At 45.8% G+C, this 22,295-nt stretch overlaps 1 protein-coding gene across 1 annotated transcript in view; it reads right to left on the reverse strand.

The window, feature by feature from the left end:
• Nucleotides 1-205: 205 nt before the first annotated feature.
• LOC138657309 (mucin-6-like) overlaps nucleotides 206-22,295 on the reverse strand; it is a 66,811-nt gene continuing 44,721 nt past the window's right edge. Inside the window, exons 3-12 of the mRNA XM_069745015.1 lie at nucleotides 16,760-16,872; nucleotides 16,353-16,427; nucleotides 16,053-16,187; nucleotides 15,841-15,918; nucleotides 15,547-15,698; nucleotides 15,264-15,318; nucleotides 9,261-9,335; nucleotides 8,917-9,043; nucleotides 2,837-8,657; nucleotides 206-2,544 (exon numbers count right to left, since the gene is read on the reverse strand). Coding sequence (XP_069601116.1) covers nucleotides 2,878-8,657; nucleotides 8,917-9,043; nucleotides 9,261-9,335; nucleotides 15,264-15,318; nucleotides 15,547-15,698; nucleotides 15,841-15,918; nucleotides 16,053-16,187; nucleotides 16,353-16,427; nucleotides 16,760-16,872 — 6,590 coding nt within the window. The 3' untranslated portion in view covers nucleotides 206-2,544; nucleotides 2,837-2,877. The remainder of the gene's footprint in view (nucleotides 2,545-2,836; nucleotides 8,658-8,916; nucleotides 9,044-9,260; nucleotides 9,336-15,263; nucleotides 15,319-15,546; nucleotides 15,699-15,840; nucleotides 15,919-16,052; nucleotides 16,188-16,352; nucleotides 16,428-16,759; nucleotides 16,873-22,295) is intronic.

The raw sequence follows: 22,295 nt of genomic DNA on the forward strand, positions 1-22,295 counted from the left end.
AAGAATCGCTTCCTCTCTTCTCCCTGGACGCCTCAGTGCTCTCAGGCTTCCTCGGTTTGTCCCTCATCATTTCGGGGGTCCTCCCTCCCAAACGCTTCATGGACTGAGCCACAGAACTGGCGGCAATGCTATCAGTCACAAATGTGGATATGGTCGAGATCGAGGACATGGAGGTTCACACATGAATCATCCAAGAACACTGCAGTCAGCCGAGCATCAGAGTGATACCACACTGTGCATTTATTCATCTCTACCGGCAGATTATACAAGATTAGTGATAGGATATATATATATATATGTGACATAGAACGTTTGGTCTCCAGAGAGTTTATCCCAGAAGCAGCTCCGCGAAACATCCACAAAGCTTAGTGTGAACCAGCCACACCATACATGTGACCATGGCATCCCCTCAGCCTATCACTGTGCCAGCCCATCATAGCGCCATCTTCTCATCCTGTGACTGTGCCATCCCCTCAGCCTATCATAGTGCCATCTTCTCATCCTGTGACCGTGCCATCCCCTCAGCCTATCACAGTGCCATCCCCTCAGCCTATCATAGTGCCATCTTCTCATCCTGTGACCGTGCCATCCCCTCAGCCTATCACAGTGCCATCCCCTCAGCCTATCATAGTGCCATCCCCTCAGCCTATCACAGTGCCATCCCCTCAGCCTATCATAGTGCCATCTTCTCATCCTGTGACCGTGCCATCCCCTCAGCCTATCACAGTGCCATCCCCTCAGCCTACCAGTGCCATCCCCTCAGCCTATCACAGTGCCATCTTCTCATCCTGTGACCGTGCCATCCCCTCAGCCTATCATAGTGCCATCTTCTCAACCTGTGACCGTACCATCCCCTCAGCCTATCACAGTGCCATCCCCTCAGCCTATCACCGTGCCATCCCCTCAGCCTATCATAGTGCCATCTCCTCACCCTGTGACCGTGTAATCCCCTCAGCATATTGTAGTTCCATCTCCTCACCATGTGACCGTGTCATCCCCTCAGCCTATCACTGTCATCCCCTCAGCCTATAACTGTGCCATCTCCTCATCCTTTGACCATACCGTCCCCTCACCCTGTAATCATGCCATCCTGAGCTTATCACAGCGCCATCTTCTCATCCTGTCACCGTGCCTTCCCCTTACTGTGCCATCTCCTCATCCTGGGCCCGTGGCAAGCCATCATCATGTGACTACGCCATCTGATTGTGACAGTGCAAGCTTATCATGTAACTGACCGCGCCAACCCATCGTGTGACTGTGCCATCCCCTCATCCTGTTATGTGCCATCTCATCAAAATGTGACAGTGACAGTACCACATACTTATCATGTGGTAGTGCCGTCTCTTCATTATGTGACAATGATGGTGTCAACCCCTTTATCATGTAACTTTGAGATGTGCCAGTCCCTCATAACGAGACAGTGATAGTGCCATGTTGTAATCATGTGATTCTGCCATCATAATGGCAACTCCATTATGCGACCATGTGATGGTGCCATTAACACGTGATGAAGAGACATTACAAATGAACGACGCTGGTATAAACAAACTGTTGATGGTAGAGGGTCCTGCTCTGTAATGATGTGACATTAAGTCCTGAATTGTTGACCATACGTGTGCCCTTGTGATAGGCGCAGCCCTCCAGAGTGTAAGACATGAGGGGCACGCATCATCATTGACTTAATGGGAGTAAATGATTAGAAATGTCTAAGACGTGAACATAAATTAGAAGATTGAACATAAATTAGAGGCATCTTCTTGCTGTGTATTTAGTGACTGCAGGGGTCTATCACTAAAGGTGTCTTCTTGGTTAATAGGTGATAAAAAAAACAAGATCTTTTCTTGATTGACGGAATATCAATAACATCAAGTATCTTGATTGATTAGTTCCTAAAAACTGGAGCTATATTCTTGATTGATGAATGTCCATGTCTGGAAGGGTCTTTTTAGTTGTTGGGTACTCAGTGACTAGAGGTGTCTACTAATTCATGAGGGCCCAATTAGTGAAGATGTTTTTTGTAGATCTTCTCTTGGTTAATGGATGTTAGCTAGAAATGTCCTGATTGATGGGTGTCTATTACTGGAAATACCATCTTTTTATGGCAGTCATTAACTAGAGGCATATTCTTGACTGATGGGTCTGAAGGACTATAGATGTCTTCTTGGTAGATGAATCCAAAGGACTGTAGGTGTCTTCTTGGTGGATGGATCCAAAGGACTGTAGGTGTCTTCTTGGTGGATAGGTGCTCAGTGACTGCAAGCTTGTTCTTGACTACTATGTGACAATTGCTGAAGGTGTCTTCTGATTCATGATGAGTGCCAAATTAGGGTGTTTAGTAGGTTGATGGGTGGTCAGTGACTGGAAATGTCTTCATGGCTGGTGAAAGTTAAGCAGCTAGAGGTGTCGCGATAGGGGAGGTGATTCGGAGAAATTTTCATGTTAGTTACTTAAGGCATCTCCTTCATTGGTGATAACACCATGTCACAGACAAACAATACTTGGAGCTTATTCTTACACTGGACATTGTCACCTAAGTCACGAAATCTGTAATAAAAGATAATTCACCAGTCAGTTCTATTCCACATAATCTGTCTCCATCCTACCATGATAATTTTCTAACTATAGGGCACTATCTGACTGGGTGTACGAGAAATTGGAAAAAAGGAAGAAACTGAGGAAAGGGAGAAACAGGATAACTATAAGAAACGTGCACCTAACAGTACAGTGTCCTTAAGTTCATGTTTCCCGAAAACATTAACCCCAATGTCTTGTGTGAGTAGGACAAGGACAAATAAGTCAAATGACCTCAGAAGCCCATGACAAGGTGGTTAATTACCTGTATTATTCTCCAAGTCCAGGTTAAGTGCTATCTGCAGATCAAAGCAAAGCTTCAGAAGAGTTACTGGTGAGCGGCTTGTGAAGAAGTTTGGAGTCAGACGGTGGATCTTCATCTACAGTGATGTTATTGGAAGACAACACATCATGGATGGCTATGACTTCCTCAATATTTATAACATGGCTTAAAGGCTTCACCTCAAGTTCACCAGGACTAATTGTTGGCACAGACTCGAGTGCAATCAAATTTCCATTAACTGGAGGGCTACCTGGGTGAGGGTCTTCGACCAGAACAACTTTCTCAGCATACACAATTTCAGATAAGGAAGATGAACTTCTTATAGGCGATGCAGGTGAGCTTTCAGAGGGATGGCGAGGAGGTAGAAACTGATTGTGGAGAACTTCTTCTATAAGAGCGATGGGTAGAGACTGTCCATCATTTGGTTTAGAAACAGAGCCTGGTGTGTTGCTGAAAGGGCAGGTAGTCACTGTTGGCGATTCTGATAGTGCTCCCTCACTTGTTAAAATATCAGGCAGAGATTCATCACTGGGAATGCAGAGTAATGGAGTGCAGTTTTCATTAGTGTTAAATAGCTGGGCATCCGGGATATTCTCAGTGGAAGGAGGTGAAGGAAGCAAAGAAGTCTCTATGAATGGAGAATCTTCCTGAACCTTATGTGGTAAAGGTTCAGGGGAACCATCAGTGGTGATGGGTGAAGACTCTTCTACAAATATAAACTCAGTCACTGAAAGGCCCGTTTGGACATAATCGGGTTGAGCCTCTGTTGGTGGTGCTGGGGGAGGCTTTTGTGGTGGAACGTCAGCTTCCACATTATTTAGTTGAAGATCCAAGAAGCCATCAATGGGGACAGATGAAGAATCATGTACTAGACTGTCATTTTCCTGAGATTCTGGTGAGTTCTCAGTAGAAGGAGCTGCAGCCATAAACTCCGGTGATTGAACATCTTTTCTGTTACTACTGGCATGTGAATCAGAGGAATGATCGGTGGTCAAGAGAGAAGATGGAGATGATCCTTCTAGCACTGGAATGTCTACTTGAATGATGTGACACTCAGCTGAGCTTTCAGTAGAAAGAGGTAAAGTGTGCCCTAACACATTGTCAGGCTGGACATCATTCAGGTCCGCAGAACTTTCTGTGGGAATGTATGAAGTTAGAAGTATGACCTCTGTTTGCAGTATATCACTTTGTATATTATTGGACTGAGGTATGGAGGAGTCTTCATTGGGTAAAGATGAGAATGTAGGTAGGAGCTCTGCTAACTGAATATCATTAGGTTGAGATTCGGTGGAACCCGCTGATGGGATGGATAAAGGTATATGTAAGACCTCTGCTTGCTGTATATCAGTTTGCATAATTGTTTGCGACTCAGAGGAACCCTTAGGGGGTAAAGAGTAAGATAAATGTAGCTGCTCTTCTATCTGTGTGCCAGTTTGTATACTATTGAGCTGAGTTTCAAAAGAACCTTCAGTGGGCAAGGATGCAGGTATAGGTAGGAGCTCTGCTTGCTGTATGTCATTTTGGATATCAATGGATTGAGAGTTGGAGTAGTCCTCAAAAGGTAGAGGTGAAGATTTGGGTAAGACTTCTGCTTGCTGTATGACAATTTGCTCTCTGCTGGGCCGAGATTCGGAGTAGTGCTCAGCTGGTAGGATTGAAGATCTGAGTAAGATTTCTGCTAGCTGTATGTCAGTTTGGATATCAGTGCGTTGAAATTTGGAGCAGTCCTCAGTGGGTTGAGGTGAAGATCTGGGTAAGATTTCTGCTTGTTGTACGTCAGTTGGCCCTCTATTGGGCTGAGATTCGTAGTAGTGTTCAGTGGGTAGAGGTGAAGATCTGGGTAAGACTTCTGCTTGTTGTATGTCAGTTGGCCCTCTATTGGGCTGAGATTCGTAGCAGTCCTCAGTGTGTTGAGGTGAAGATCTGGGTAAGACTTCTGCTTGTTGTATGTCAGTTGGCCCTCTATTGGGCTGAGATTCGTAGTAGTGTTCAGTGGGTAGAGGTGAAGATCTGGGTAAGACTTCTGCTTGTTGTATGTCAGTTGGCCCTCTATTGGGCTGAGATTCGTAGCAGTCCTCAGTGTGTTGAGGTGAAGATCTGGGTAAGACTTCTGCTGGTTGTATGTCAGTTGGCCCTCTATTGGGCTGAGATTCGTAGTAGTGTTCAGTGGGTAGAGGTGAAGATCTGGGTAAGACTTCTGCTTGTTGTATGTCAGTTGGCCCTCTATTGGGCTGAGATTCGTAGTAGTGTTCAGTGGGTAGAGGTGAAGAACCCATTAGTGGATTGTCAGCTCGAACATCACTTGGATGAGACTCCGATGAGCTTGTGGATTGAATTGATAAAAGAGAAGACTCTGGAGATAGAGCGATAGGTTCAGATGCAAATAATAAAACAGGGGAGGACTCCAATAATTGAATATCTGCTTGGATAGTATTCAAGTGAGGATCTCTAGGACTCTTGGTAGAGGTACAAGTTGAGGATTCTGGCATACCATAAATCTGAGGTTCTGTTGAGCTCTTGGTGGGAAAGGATGGGGAACCGAGTGAAACCTCCTCTAATGCAGTATCAGCTCTGACAATATTTAGTTGACATCCAGCAGAGCCTTCATTGGTAACAGGGGTTGATTGTGGTAAAGGCTCAGTTTGTACATTATTTAGCTGAGGTCCAGGAGAGTCGGCAGTGGAACGCATTGGGGGGGCAGGTAAAGAATCAGCTTCAATATTATTTGACTGAGGTCCAGAAGATCTCTCAATGGCAAGGACTGAAGAAACAGGCAAAGGCTCTGCTAATGGAATGTCTGCTTCGTCTTTATATAGTTGAAGTCCAGGGTAATCTCCGTTGGTAATAAATGGGAGTTCAGCTAAAGACTGAGATTGGATATTATTTGATTGAGGTTCTGCTAAGCTCCCAGGAAGAATGGATGAAGATACAGAAAGAGGTTTGATTAATGGCATGTAAGCTTGGTTATTTAGTTGAGGTGCAGAGCAGACTGCAGTGGTAGTGGATGGGGGTTTACATGAAGGCTCAGCTTGGACGTTAATTAATGGAGGTTTGGTTAAGCCCTCAGGAGTCAGAGGTAAAGATTCAGGTAAGGGTTCTATTAATGGAATATCAGCTTGGACACTTGGTCCAGTAGAGTCAGTGGAGGTGGTAATGGTTGATGGTGCTGCTAAAGACTCCACTTGAATATTACTTAATTGAGGTTCGGTTAAGTTCTTAGATGGAAAAGCTGAAGATTCAGGTGGAGGCTCTAATATTGAGAGGTCAGGTCCAGAGTAGCCTTCATTGGAAAAGGATTGGGGTTCCAGTAAAGACTCATCTTGGGTATTAAATAATGGAGGTTCAGATGAGCTTTCAGGATGAGAGGATAAAGATCTAAATAGAGGCTCCATTAATGGAATATCATCTTGGATACTTCTACGGTCCTGTGGTCCTGAAGATCCCAGTGTGGGCTTTATTAATGGATTATCAGCTACAATATTATTTGATTGTGCGTCCGTTGAGCGCTCGTTGATAAAGGATGAAGACAGAGGCTTTACTAATGGAATATTATCCTGGATGTTACTTACTGGAAATCCATTAGGTATAAGTAAAGGCTTTGATTGAAATTCAGCTGAAATATTAATGGGAATGGTTGAGGATGAAGATTGTGTTATGAGAATATCTGTTTGGATATTATTAGGGTCAGACTCGGCTGAGATTCCAATGTCACAAGAAAGAAATTCAGGAGGATATTCCAGCAATTGAGGATCACTATTTTGATTATAGAGCTGAGACTCAGCAAGGGACAAAAATTCTGTTGGAGAGCCTATGGTTGGACTATCAACTTGGATATGACATGGTTGTAATTCAGATGAGGACTGAAAAGCAATGGGTAGAGATACTGACAATGACTCGAGAAGTAGATCGTCACTAATGATATTATTGGGCTGACTCTCATCAGGAGACAACACTTTGGTTTGATTATTGCTGGATTCAGACTGTGGTAAGCCCTTGCTGGCAAGGATGGAGGATGTGGAAGAAGACCATTGGAGAGGAATATCAGTGCTTAGTTCAGATTGTGTTGAGTTTCTGCTGGAAGATGTGGAAGAACATGGTAGAGGAATATCGGTGGTTGGTATAGATTGTGGTAAGCTCATACTGGGAAGGCTGGAAGATGTGGAGGAAGAACATTGTAGAGTAATATTGTTGCTCAGTTCAGATTGTGGGGAGCTCCTGCTGGGAAGGCTGGAGGATGTGGAAGAAGACAATGGTAGAGGAATATCGGTGCTTAGTTCAGATTGTGAGCTGCTACTGGGAAGGCACGAAGAACATGGAAGAGTAATATTGTTGCTCACTTCAGATTGTGGGGAGCTTCTGCTGATAAGGCTGGAGGATACTGAAGACGACCACGGTAGAAGAATTTCGTGGCTTGGCTCAGATTGTGGTGAGCTTCTGCTGGGAAGGCTGGAGGCTGTAGAAGACCACGGTAAAGGATTATCAAGGCTTGCTTCAGACTGTGGTGAGTTCCTGCTGGGAAGGCTGGAGGATGTGGAGGAAGAATATGGTAAAGGAATATTGGGGTTTGGTTGATAGTCTGATGAGACTGTCACAGGAAGAACCATAGACTGAGTTAAAGATTCTGGAAGGTCAATGTGGTCATACGTGGGCTGAGGTGTAGAAGACTTACAGACAGGAAGGGAATCCAATAATGGCAGAGGGACCACTAGTGGAGCTTCTGTTTGAGTCAGACCGGGCTGAGGTTTAGGTAGTCTTTCTGACAGGATGGAAGTGAAGACTGGTAAAGCCTCTGTGACATGTGGAACATGTGGCTGATACCCATGAACACTGTCAATAAGTGGGCGGGCAGATATTGGTAAGACTGAAGCTCTAGTAGATGAATAGGGAGTGTAAGGAATTGGAGCTAACAAAGACACCAGAGATGTCGATCCAATAGACATCTTGGGTTCATACGAGTCGGTGGACAGGGCGGTTTCATTAGTGAGAGAATTGACGTTTAAGGTCCTATCTTGAGAGATCAAAGCAGAAGACAAGACCTGTCCAGTTAGAGAGGGTGTCTTAACTTCTGCAGCAGATGGAGTAACTGACGGAATATCCTGAAGAACAGGTGGAGGGATGGATACTGCTGTTTGTGTATTTAGTGGTGATGCAGATATTCTGGCCTCTGGGATCGGTGAGGGGTAAGTGAATGCGATCTCTGTCACTGGTGAGGACACCGACACTGTGGCCTTTATTGCGGTCAGTCTTTCACCTGAGAAAGTTGTTGCTGCTTTATTTGGGACTTCCTGCTGCTCAGGACGGGACGTTGCTGGAGAGTCCACTGGCACCAGTTCAGCTCGGTACAAACCGCCTAACCGGGCAGGAGCTTCCCCACTATGGCATTCTTCATGGTGGGGTCTGTCCTGTACATTGGTGACCAGGGTGTCAGCGCTGTGCCCCGCTGGACTAATGGTTACATATTCAGCTCTGAAGGGTGCATCACTGGAGCTGGGTCTGGGAGGAGAGGTGTGGGAGCTGTGAGGAGGTGGAGGACCTCCTATGATTTGTGTTGGGGTCACTCGAGAAGCAGTTATCGGAGGAGGTATAAATGACGGTAAGGAATCCACCTTTGGAGATGGGCCTGGCAGAGGAGACTTGGAAAAGATGAAGGCAGGGGAGCACGGCTGAGGGATGCTGGGGGAAATGGCCTGGAAGGAATCTCTTTTTTGGAAACCCTGGAAGAAGGTTGGACTCCTGCTCGTTGGTGTCAGGATGGATTCTGTCACACTGCGCTGATAACGGGGCGTCGTCCTGTGGAAGAACCCTGAAAGAAAAAAAATAAGCACATCAAGACCTGCAAAGGCTACCGACTCCGCACAGGAGGACAACATACCCCTTTCCCACCATGGCCCTCTTTCTGAAGTATCACTATAAAGGCCAATAACGGAGGGGACCCAAGGGTCACACTGCTCTTTGCTATGGCGAGCAGGGGTGTCGGTAGTCACATGAACCAGCATCATCTGCCTGTTCATTATGTGATATCATATGTGATATCATACATTTAGCACCAGGGTGGTACTCACCTGAGGAGGCTTTCGATGGGGAGCTAGGTGTGGATGGAGGCGAGAAGGAGGTGGACACAGAACGGTCATGCTGACGGAAGAAATCCCGCGGGTGCAGTGATCGGCCAGACACCAGAGCAGCAGCTTCCTGTGGAAATATTATGGACAATACCATGGTTCCTGTTGACCCTGACTAAGATGGACTGAGATGGGTGATGTGTGCAGTACACCTGTTATGGCACCATATAGTAACAGAAATTATACAGAGCGGGATGATCTTCTGATTCTGTATTAGGTGGGGTGATCGATGAGTATCTGAGGTCACCATATAGTGTGGAAAGGCTTAACTCTGTGGAGTCACTCACCGCGGCCATCTCAATGGATTGACTGCGCCTAAAGCGTCCCTTCAACTCTTCCTCGTATTCCTTCTGTTGCTGTGCCTGCAATATAAACCGACCTTCCACGTCATTCCCAAAGTGGGAGGCAAAAGCAAAGGAAACAGTGCAAAAGGGGTGAGACAAAGATATGTAGAGAAGGAAAGAGCCCCTGCAGGAGGAGAATGAGAATCCCTTATGGTGGGGAGACATGGAGGAGACGTGTACAAGAAGAAAGAGCCCCTGAAAGAGGAGAGCAAGTATCACTTATGGTGGGGAGGCATGGAGGAGACATGTGTAAGAGGAAAGAGGAGAGTGAGTATCACTTATGGTGGGGAGGCATGGAGGAGATGTGTACAAGAAGAAAGAGCCTCTGAAGGAGGAGATTGAGAATCCCTTATGGTGGGGAGACATGGAGGAGACGTGTGTAAGAGGAAAGAGGAGAGTGAGTATCACTTATGGTGGGGAGGCATGGAGGAGATGTGTACAAGAAGAAAGAGCCTCTGAAGGAGGAGATTGAAAATCCCTTATGGTGGGGAGACATGGAGGAGATGTGTACAAGAAGAAAGAGCCTCTGAAGGAGGAGATTGAGAATCCCTTATGGTGGGGAGACATGGAGGAGACGTGTACAAGAAGAAAGAGCCCCTGAAAGAGGAGAGTGAGAATCCCTTATGGTGGGGAGACATGGAGGAGACGTGTACAAGAAGAAAGAGCCTCTGAAGGAGGAGATTGAGAATCCCTTATGGTGGGGAGACATGGAGGAGACGTGTGTAAGAGGAAAGAGGAGAGTGAGTATCACTTATGGTGGGGAGGCATGGAGGAGATGTGTACAAGAAGAAAGAGCCTCTGAAGGAGGAGATTGAGAATCCCTTATGGTGGGGAGACATGGAGGAGACGTGTACAAGAAGAAAGAGCCCCTGAAAGAGGAGAGTGAGAATCCCTTATGGTGGGGAGACATGGAGGAGACGTGTACAAGAAGAAAGAGCCTCTGAAGGAGGAGATTGAGAATCCCTTATGGTGGGGAGACATGGAGGAGACGTGTACAAGAAGAAAGAGCCTCTGAAGGAGGAGATTGAGAATCCCTTATGGTGGGGAGACATGGAGGAGACGTGTACAAGAAGAAAGAGCCCCTGAAATAGGAGAGCAAGTATCACTTATGGTGGGGAGGCATGGAGGAGATGTGTACAAGAAGAAAGAGCCCCTGCAGGAGGAAAATGAGAATCCCTTATGGTGGGGAGACATGGAGGAGACGTGTACAAGAAGAAAGAGCCCCTGAAAGAGGAGAGTGAGAATCCCTTATGGTGGGGAGACATGGAGGAGACGTGTACAAGAAGAAAGAGCCTCTGAAGGAGGAGATTGAGAATCCCTTATGGTGGGGAGACATGGAGGAGACGTGTACAAGAAGAAAGAGCCCCTGAAAGAGGAGAGCAAGTATCACTTATGGTGGGGAGGCATGGAGGAGACATGTGTAAGAGGAAAGAGGAGAGTGAGTATCACTTATGGTGGGGAGGCATGGAGGAGATGTGTACAAGAAGAAAGAGCCTCTGAAGGAGGAGATTGAGAATCCCTTATGGTGGGGAGACATGGAGGAGACGTGTACAAGAAAGAGCCCCTGAAAGAGGAGAGCAAGTATCACTTATGGTGGGGAGGCATGGAGGAGATGTGTACAAGAAGAAAGAGCCCCTGCAGGAGGAGAATGAGAATCCCTTATGGTGGGGAGACATGGAGGAGACGTGTACAAGAAGAAAGAGCCCCTGAAAGAGGAGAGTGAGAATCCCTTATGGTGGGGAGACATGGAGGAGACGTGTACAAGAAGAAAGAGCCTCTGAAGGAGGAGATTGAGAATCCCTTATGGTGGGGAGACATGGAGGAGACGTGTACAAGAAGAAAGAGCCCCTGAAAGAGGAGAGTGAGAATCCCTTATGGTGGGGAGACATGGAGGAGACGTGTACAAGAAGAAAGAGCCTCTGAAGGAGGAGATTGAGAATCCCTTATGGTGGGGAGACATGGAGGAGACGTGTGTAAGAGGAAAGAGGAGAGTGAGTATCACTTATGGTGGGGAGGCATGGAGGAGATGTGTACAAGAAGAAAGAGCCTCTGAAGGAGGAGATTGAGAATCCCTTATGGTGGGGAGACATGGAGGAGATGTGTACAAGAAGAAAGAGCCTCTGAAGGAGGAGATTGAGAATCCCTTATGGTGGGGAGACATGGAGGAGACGTGTACAAGAAGAAAGAGCCCCTGAAAGAGGAGAGTGAGAATCCCTTATGGTGGGGAGACATGGAGGAGACGTGTACAAGAAGAAAGAGCCTCTGAAGGAGGAGATTGAGAATCCCTTATGGTGGGGAGACATGGAGGAGACGTGTACAAGAAGAAAGAGCCTCTGAAGGAGGAGATTGAGAATCCCTTATGGTGGGGAGACATGGAGGAGACGTGTACAAGAAGAAAGAGCCCCTGAAATAGGAGAGCAAGTATCACTTATGGTGGGGAGGCATGGAGGAGATGTGTACAAGAAGAAAGAGCCCCTGCAGGAGGAAAATGAGAATCCCTTATGGTGGGGAGACATGGAGGAGACGTGTACAAGAAGAAAGAGCCCCTGAAAGAGGAGAGTGAGAATCCCTTATGGTGGGGAGACATGGAGGAGACGTGTACAAGAAGAAAGAGCCTCTGAAGGAGGAGATTGAGAATCCCTTATGGTGGGGAGACATGGAGGAGACGTGTACAAGAAGAAAGAGCCCCTGAAAGAGGAGAGCAAGTATCACTTATGGTGGGGAGGCATGGAGGAGACATGTGTAAGAGGAAAGAGGAGAGTGAGTATCACTTATGGTGGGGAGGCATGGAGGAGATGTGTACAAGAAGAAAGAGCCTCTGAAGGAGGAGATTGAGAATCCCTTATGGTGGGGAGACATGGAGGAGACGTGTACAAGAAGAAAGAGCCTCTGAAGGAGGAGATTGAGAATCCCTTATGGTGGGGAGACATGGAGGAGACGTGTACAAGAAGAAAGAGCCCCTGAAAGAGGAGAGTGAGAATCCCTTATGGTGGGGAGACATGGAGGAGACGTGTACAAGAAGAAAGAGCCTCTGAAGGAGGAGATTGAGAATCCCTTATGGTGGGGAGACATGGAGGAGACGTGTACAAGAAGAAAGAGCCTCTGAAGGAGGAGAATGAGAATCCCTTATGGTGGGGAGACATGGAGGAGACGTGTACAAGAAGAAAGAGCCCCTGAAAGAGGAGAGCAAGTATCACTTATGGTGGGGAGGCATGGAGGAGACATGTACAAGAAGAAAGAGCCCCTGAAAGAGGAGAGCAAGTATCACTTATGGTGGGGAGGCATGGAGGAGACATGTACAAGAAGAAAGAGCCCCTGAAAGAGGAGAGTGAGTATCACTTATGGTGGGGAGGCATGGAGGAAACGTGTATAAGAGGAAAGAGCCCCTGAAGGAGGAGAGTGAGTGTTACAGAACCCCCCAGCACCAAGAATGTTATGCAGTATATGTATGTATAATAGTTTCCATGTGAAATGCATCAGTCCACAGGCTGCGCTCCTTGACAAGATATTCTCTTTCTGACTTCCCCCCACCTTTGTAATTCCCACAGTAAATATCAGCAGGCCCCGGCCCCCTGCGGCTATTGTAATGTATGTCTGGCCAGCTGTTTTCCTATTGGCCGGCCCTGTGTATCTGTGTTATATATTCTGTGTGCAGTAAATAAAGGTTGTTCTTAGACTGGAAATACGTGGAGAAGCAGTCAGCTTTTATATGCTCTCATGTAATCAAGAAATTCCAGCCAGCGTCCTTCATTCAGAATCCAGCAAAAGCAGAGTGGACCTCCTGAAACACGGGGTGGTACTGAAAGAGGTACCCCAGCTTGGTAGACCCCGTTACAGTGATAATCCCTTATGGTGGGGAGGCATGTGTATAAGAGGTGGGGAGGCATGGAGGAGATGTGTATAGGAAGAAAGAGCCCCTGAAGGAGGAGAGCGAGAATCCCTTATAGTGGGGAGACATGGAGGAGACGTGTATAAGAGGAAAGAGCCCCTGAAGGAGGAAAGTGAGAATTCCTTATGCACAGTGGGGAGGCATGGAGGAGACGTGTGTACAGGAAGAAAGAGCCTCTGAAGAAGAAGAGTGAGAATCCCTTATGGTGGGGAGGCATGGAGGAGACATGTACAGGAAGAAAGAGCCCCTGAAAGAGGAGAGTGAGAATCCCTTATGGTGGGGAGGCATGTGCATAAGAGGTGGGGAGGCATGGAGGAGACGTGTACAGGAAGAAAGAGCCCCTGAAAGAGGAGAGCAAGTATCACTTATGGTGGGGAGGCATGGAGGAGACATGTGTAAGAGGAAAGAGGAGAGTATCACTTATGGTGAGGAGACATGGAGGAGACGTGTACAGGAAGAAAGAGCCCCTGAAAGAGGAGAAAGGGAAACCCCTTGGAATGGATGGGTAGGAGAGATGTCTACAGAAAGAAAGCGACCCTGAAGGAGGAGAGGAGAGTGGAGAGGCTTAGAAATATGTGTAAAAGAGGAAAGTGCTTCTACAAGAAGGAGAGTGAGAATCCCTGCAGGAAAAGAGAGGAAAACCCCACAGGAGGAAAAAGCTGCTGAAGAAGGAGAGTGAGAATTCCTGCTGGAGGAGCGGCACAAAGGGATATGTACAGGAGGAAAGAGCCCCGGAGAGAGGGAAAACCCCACAGGAGGGGTGGAACAGAGAAATATGTACAGGAAGAAAGAGCCCCTGAGAGAGGGAAAACCCCCACAGGAGGGGTGGGACAGAGAAATATGTACAGGAGGAAAGAGCCCCTGAGAGATAGAAAACCCCACAGGAGGGGTGGCACAGAGAAATGTGTACAGGAAGAGCCCCTGAGAGAGGGAAAACCCCACAGGAGGGGTGGGACACAAAAATGTGTACAGGAAGAAAGAGCCCCTGAGAGAGGGAAAACCCCCACAGGAGGGGTGGGACAGAGAAATATGTACAGGAGGAAAGCGCCCCTGAGAGAGGGAAAACCCCACAGGAGGGGTGGGACAGAGAAATGTGTACAGGAGGAAAGAGCTCCTGAGAGAGGGAAAACCCCACAGGAGGGGTGGGACACAGGAATATGTACAGGAAGAAAGAGCCCGAGAGAGGGAAAACCCCACAGGAGGGGTGGGACAGAGAAATATGTACAGGAGGAAAGAGCCCCTGAGAGAGGGAAAACCCCACAGGAGGGGTGGGACAGAGAAATGTGTACAGGAAGAAAGAGCTCCTGAGAGATGGAAAACCCCACAGGAGGGGTGGGACAGAGAAATGTGTACAGGAAGAAAGAGCCCCTGAGAGAGGGAAAACCCCCACAGGAGGAGTGGGACAGAGAAATATGTACAGGAGGAAAGAGCCCCTGAGAGATAGAAAACCCCACAGGAGGGGTGGCACAGAGAAATGTGTACAGGAAGAAAGAGCTCCTGCAGGAAGAGAAAGGGAAGCTCTGCTGGAGGGTCAGAACCAAGAGATGTGAACAGACAGTAAGAGCCCCTGCATGGGGAGAGCGGAAAGAAAGAGCTCCTGCAGGATGAGAAAGGAAAAGCCCACAGAGGGGGCATGACCGAGAGATGTGAAAGCCCCTGTAGGGGGAGACAGGAAAGCATGAAGACAGGCTGCAAGAGCCCCTGCAGGAACAAGAAAACACTGCTGGAGAGGTGGGACCGAGAGATGTCTGCAGATGGTAAAAAGCCCCTGGAGGAGGAAAGAGGGAAACACTGTACATGGGAAGACTGGACAAAGTCTGTACAATAGATAAGAGCCCCTGCTAGAGAGATGGAAACTCCATGAGGGGCAGGACGGAGAGATGTTTACAGGAGGCAAGAGTCCATGCAGAAGGAGAGAGGGAAACCCTGCGATAAGGGTAGGACAGAAGGTAAGTGCCCCCTGCAGAAGTAGAGCAGGAAACCCTTTAGGTACAGTAGCTAGGCATAGTGAAATCTGTCGAGGAGAGAGGGAATCTGCCCATCTTGGATCCTCTCACCCAGCGCTCCTTCTCAAGCCTCCGGCGCTCAGCCTCCATCCTCGCCTGCTCCTTCCTGTACAGAAACGGGGGGCAATGCTGATCAATCCAGGAAGCCCACCATGACAATATTACACGTCATAAGATTAGATAGAGTAAACATGGTACAATTCATGGTGACATTAGATACAGCATCTGATCCTGGGTAATACTGCATGATATGTGGTCAGGTTAGATACAGTCAATATACCATCATGCATGTACGGATTAGTGATAGCGTATATAATCCTATCCCCGCAGTTACCTCTGCTCCTCCACCAGTTTCTCCTTCTCCTGGATACGACGGTCTCGTTCCTCTTCTTCCAGTCTCTCTCTCTGGATGCGGTCTCGCTCCAGGTTAAGCCGCTCTTCCTGCAGCCTCATCCGCTCCATCTCCTTCCTCCGTTCCTCTTCTCTCTGCACAATATATAATAGGGTCGTAGGGTCACCCCATTAGTGGCGTGGTACAAGTGTTCATCTTTTCTATAAACGTTGACACAAGGAGTCTAGTGCCCCAGAGTCCTCCCAGGAGCGGCCGATCCCATCCATGGACACTCACCTCTGACCTCTGCCAGAAGGCCTCCCTCCTGCTGATCTTCATCTCCGCCGCCGGGTTCGTCTTCATGTAGTTTGTACCCTGAATATATCAATTTATGAGAAACGACTACATATAACATCCAGAGATGCCATCCCACCAGCCCAAGGATTCGCACCAGTCTAATAAGTCCTACCAGGCCCCTTAGTAATCCTTATAGTCTGATTAGGACTTACCACCACCTCACGAGAGCCAGCGATCCGGGGTCTCTGGAAAGCCCTTGCAGGTGGTGGTACCCGGCTCAGAGCCTGTGCAACTTGCTCCTGAGTGACATCTTCAACCTTCTGGGCACCCAGTAGCACATTTGCCTCCTGAAGGAGCAGAAAGAAGAGACAAGGGGTCAGCCAGGACCACCTCAGATTTAGGATAAAAATCACAACAAATCAATCGAGGAGTACACCAGACGTCACTGTGAACTAATCAGCCACCATAACTGGTCACTACCCTAAAACCCACCAAATACTGAAGTTCCTCACCTTGAAGAATCTGCGGATGGAGGGAAGATGCTGAGCAGTGACTTCTCTCCGGGAGGCGTCCACGTTATCCCCGACCTGCCGGGCACAGAAACCATAAGCATTCATGGGGTTGGAGATCCCCACTACCAATGCCCCCCACTGTGTCTCTACAACCACAACATACATCCTGCCAGTTCTATCCACAGGACCACCACTCTTATCCATACATGGAGGTAGGGTCTTGGGCTCCTCATGATCCAGGCTATAGACCCACATGATATATGACAATATTGGGGTGCATGCAGTGGGACTAGTGTTTGAGGTACACAAGAAGCACACGGGCATCAAGTTGTGATTGGTCACAGTTGGGTTTCACTACCTGTGGTTATTGGTCTATGTTCTGGAGCACACACGTATGGGGTACGTACCCAGTGTATGAGGACGACCCTTTGCACCCCGGTATTGGGGTCATGGACTCGGCACAGCCCATACTGAACAAGGTTCTTACTGAATCTCCGGGTCAGTTCATCCAAACCTCCCACTGCAAAATAACAAGTATGTTACTGGGCGAGATCCGGACATGTAGTAATTAAAGAGGAGGACAACCACCATAATACACAGTATATACCTCATATACATCCATAATACACACTACATACATCACACACCTCCATAATACACAGTATATACATCACACACCTCCATAATACACAGTATATACATCACACACCTCCATAATACACAGTATATACATCACACCCCTCCATAATACACAGTATATACATCACACACCTCCATAATACACAGCACATACATCACACCCCTCCATAATACACAGTACATACATCACACACCTCCATAATACACAGTATATACATCACACACCTCCATAATACACAGTATATACATCACACCCCTCCATAATACACAGTATATACATCACACACCTCCATAATACACAGTATATACATCACACACCTCCATAATACACAGTATATACATCACACACCTCCATAATACACAGTACATACATCACACCCCTCCATAATACACAGTACATACATCACACCCCTCCATAATACACAGTACATACATCACACACCTCCATAATACACAGTACATACATCACACCCCTCCATAATACACAGTACATACATCACACACCTCCATAATACACAGTAAATACATCACACACCTCCATAATACACAGTACATACATCACACCCCTCCATAATACACAGTACATACATCACACACCTCCATAATACACAGTAAATACATCACACACCTCCATAATACACAGTACATACATCACACACCTCCATAATACACAGTATATACATCACACCCCTCCATAATACACAGTACATACATCACACCCCTCCATAATACACAGTATATACATCACACCCCTCCATAATACACAGTATATACATCACACCCCTCCATAATACACAGTATATACATCACACCCCTCCATAATACACAGTATATACATCACACCCCTCCATAATACACAGTACATACATCACACCTCCATAATACACAGTACATATATCACACCCCTCCATAATACACAGTACATACATCACACCTCCATAATACACAGTACATACATCACACACCTCCATAATACACAGCACATACCTCCATAATACACACTACATACAGTTAGGGCCAGAAATATTTGGACAGTGACACAAGTTTTGTTATTTTAGCTGTTTACAAAAACATGTTCAGAAATACAATTATATATATAATATGGGCTGAAAGTGCACACTCCCAGCTGCAATATGATAGTTTCCACATCCAAATCGGAGAAGGGGTTTAGGAATCATAGCTCTGTAATGCATAGCGTCCTCTTTTTCAAGGGACCAAAAGTAATTGGACAATGGACTCTAAGGGCTGCAATTAACTCTGAAGACGTCTCCCTCGTTAACATGTAATCAATAAAGTAGTTAAAAGGTCAGGGGTGGATTCCAGGTGTGTGGTTTTGCATTTGGAAGCTGTTGCTGTGAGCAGACAACATGCGGTCAAAGGAACTCTCAATTGAGGTGAAGCAGAACATCCTGAGGCTGAAAAAAAAATAAAAAATCCATCAGAGAGATAGCAGACATGCTTGGAGTAGCAAAATCAACAGTTGGGTACATTCTGAGAAAAAAGGAATTGACTGGTGAGCTTGGGAACTCAAAAAGGCCTGGGCGTCCACGGATGACAACAGTGGTGGATGATCGCCGCATACTTAATTTGGTGAAGAAGAACCCGTTCACAACATCAACTGAAGTCCAGAACACTCTCAGTGAAGTAGGTGTATCTGTCTCTAAGTCAACAGTAAAGAGAAGACTCCATGACAGTAAATACAAAGGGTTCACATCTAGATGCAAACCATTCATCAATACCAAAAATAGACAGAAAAACACCTCAAGAAGCCAGCTCAGTTCTGGAAAAGTATTCTATGGACAGATGAGACAAAGATCAACCTGTACCAGAATGATGGGGAGAAGAAAGGGAACGGCACATGATCCAAGGCACACCACACCCTCTGTAAAACATGGTGGAGGCAACGTGATGGCATGGGCATGCATGGCTTTCAATGGCACTGGGTCACTTGTGTTTATTGATGACATAAGAGCAGACAAGAGTAGCCGGATGAATTCTGAAGTGGACCGGGATATACTTTCAGCCCAGATTCAGCCAAATGCTGCAAACTTGATTGGACGGCGCTTCATAGTACAGATGGACAATGACCCCAAGCATACAGCCAAAGCTACCCAGGAGTTCATGAGTGCCAAAAAGTGGAACATTCTGCAATGGCCAAGTCAATCTCCAGATCTAAACCCAATTGAGCATGCATTTCACTTGCTCAAATCCAGACTTAAGACGGAAAGACCCACAAACAAGCAAGACCTGAAGGCTGCGGCTGTAAAGGCCTGGCAAAGCATTAAGAAGGAGGAAACCCAGCGTTTGGTGATGTCCATGGGTTCCAGACTTAAGGCAGTGATTGCCTCCAAAGGATTTGCAACAAAATATTGAAAATAAAAATATTTTGTTTGGGTTATGCTTATTTGTCCAATTACTTTTGACCTCCTAAAATGTGGAGTGTTTGTAAAGAAATGTGTACAATTCCTACATTTTCTATCAGATATTTTTGTTCAACCCTTCAAATTAAACGTTACAATCTGCACTTGAATTCTGTTGTAGAGGTTTCATTTCAAATCCAATGTGGTGGCATGCAGAGCCCAACTCGCGAAAATTGTGTCACTGTCCAAAGATTTCTGGCCCTAACTGTACCTCATACACCTCCATAATACACAGTACATACATCACACACCTCCATAATACACAGTATATACATCACACACCTCCATAATACACAGTATATACATCACACACCTCCATAATACACAGTATATACATCACACAGCTCCATAATACACAGTATATACATCACACACCTCCATAATACACAGTATATACATCACATACCTCCATAATACACAGTATATACATCACACACCTCCATAATACACAGTATATACATCACACACCTCCATAATACACAGTATATACATCACACAGCTCCATAATACACAGCACATACATCACACCCCTCCATAATACACAGTATATACATCACACCCCTCCATAATACACAGTATATACATCACACCCCTCCATAATACACAGTATATACATCACACACCTCCATAATACACAGTATATACATCACACACCTCCATAATACACAGTATATACATCACACAGCTCCATAATACACAGCACATACATCACACCCCTCCATAATACACAGTATATACATCACACCCCTCCATAATACACAGTATATACATCACACCCCTCCATAATACACAACACATACATCACACACCTCCATAATACACAGTATATACATCACACCCCTCCATAATACACAGCACATACATCACACCCCTCCATAATACACAGTATATACATCACACCCTTCCATAATACACAGTATATACATCACACCCCTCCATAATACACAGTATATACATCACACCCCTCCATAATACACAGTACATACATCACACACCTCCATAATACACAGTACGTACAACACCCCTCCATAATACACAGTATATACATCACACACCTCCATAATACACAGTATATACATCACACACCTCCATAATACACAGTACATACATCACACCCCTCCATAATACACAGTACATACATCACACCCCTCCATAATACACAGTACATACATCACACACCTCCATAATACACAGTACATACATCACACCCCTCCATAATACACAGTATATACATCACACCCCTCCATAATACACAGTATATACATCACACCCCTCCATAATACACAGTATATACATCACACCCCTCCATAATACACAGTATATACATCACATACCTCCATAATACACAGTATATACATCACACACCTCCATAATACACAACACATACATCACACCCCTCCATAATACACAGTACATACATCACACACCTCCATAATACACAGTATATACATCACACACCTCCATAATACACAGTATATACATCACACACCTCCATAATACACAGTACATACATCACACCCCTCCATAATACACAGTATATACATCACACCCCTCCATAATACACAGTACATATATCACACCCCTCCATAATACACAGTATATACATCACACCCCTCCATAATACACAGTATATACATCACACACCTCCATAATACACAGTACGTACAACACCCCTCCATAATACACAGTATATACATCACACACCTCCATAATACACAGTATATACATCACACACCTCCATAATACACAGTACGTACAACACCCCTCCATAATACACAGCACATACATCACACCCCTCCATAATACACAGTATATACATCACACCCCTCCATAATACACAGTATATACATCACACCCCTCCATATTACACAGTACATACATCACACCCCTCCATAATACACAGTATATACATCACACACCTCCATAATACACAGTATATACATCACACCCCTCCATAATACACAGTACATACATCACACCCTCCATAATACACAGCACATACATCACACACCTCCATAATACACAGTATATACATCACACCCCTCCATAATACACAGTACATACATCACACCCTCCATAATACACAGCACATACATCACACCCCTCCATAATACACAGTATATACATCACACCCTCCATAATACACAGCACATACATCACACACCTCCATAATACACAGTATATACATCACACCCCTCCATAATACACAGTACATACATCACACCTCCATAATACACAGTATATACATCACACCCCTCCATAATACACAGTATATACATCACACCCCTCCATAATACACAGTACATACATCACACACCTCCATAATACACAGTATATACATCACACACCTCCATAATACACAGTACATACATCACACACCTCCATAATACACAGTACATACATCACACCCCTCCATAATACACAGCACATACATCACACACCTCCATAATACACAGTACATACATCACACCCCTCCATAATACACAGTACATACATCACACCCCTCCATAATACACAGTACATACATCACACACCTCCATAATACACAGTATATACATCACATACCTCCATAATACACAGTATATACATCACACCCCTCCATAATACACAGTACATACATCACACACCTCCATAATACACAGTACATACATCACACAACTCCATAATACACAGTATATACATCACACCCCTCTATAATACACAGTATATACATCACACCCCTCCATAATACACAGTACATACATCACACCCCTCCATAATACACAGCACATACATCACACACCTCCATAATACACAGTATATACATCACACACCTCCATAATACACAGTATATACATCACACCCCTCCATAATACACAGTATATACATCACATACCTCCATAAT

The sequence above is a fragment of the Ranitomeya imitator genome, chromosome 1 (genome assembly GCF_032444005.1).
Source record: "Ranitomeya imitator isolate aRanImi1 chromosome 1, aRanImi1.pri, whole genome shotgun sequence".
Classification (NCBI taxonomy): domain Eukaryota; kingdom Metazoa; phylum Chordata; class Amphibia; order Anura; family Dendrobatidae; genus Ranitomeya; species Ranitomeya imitator.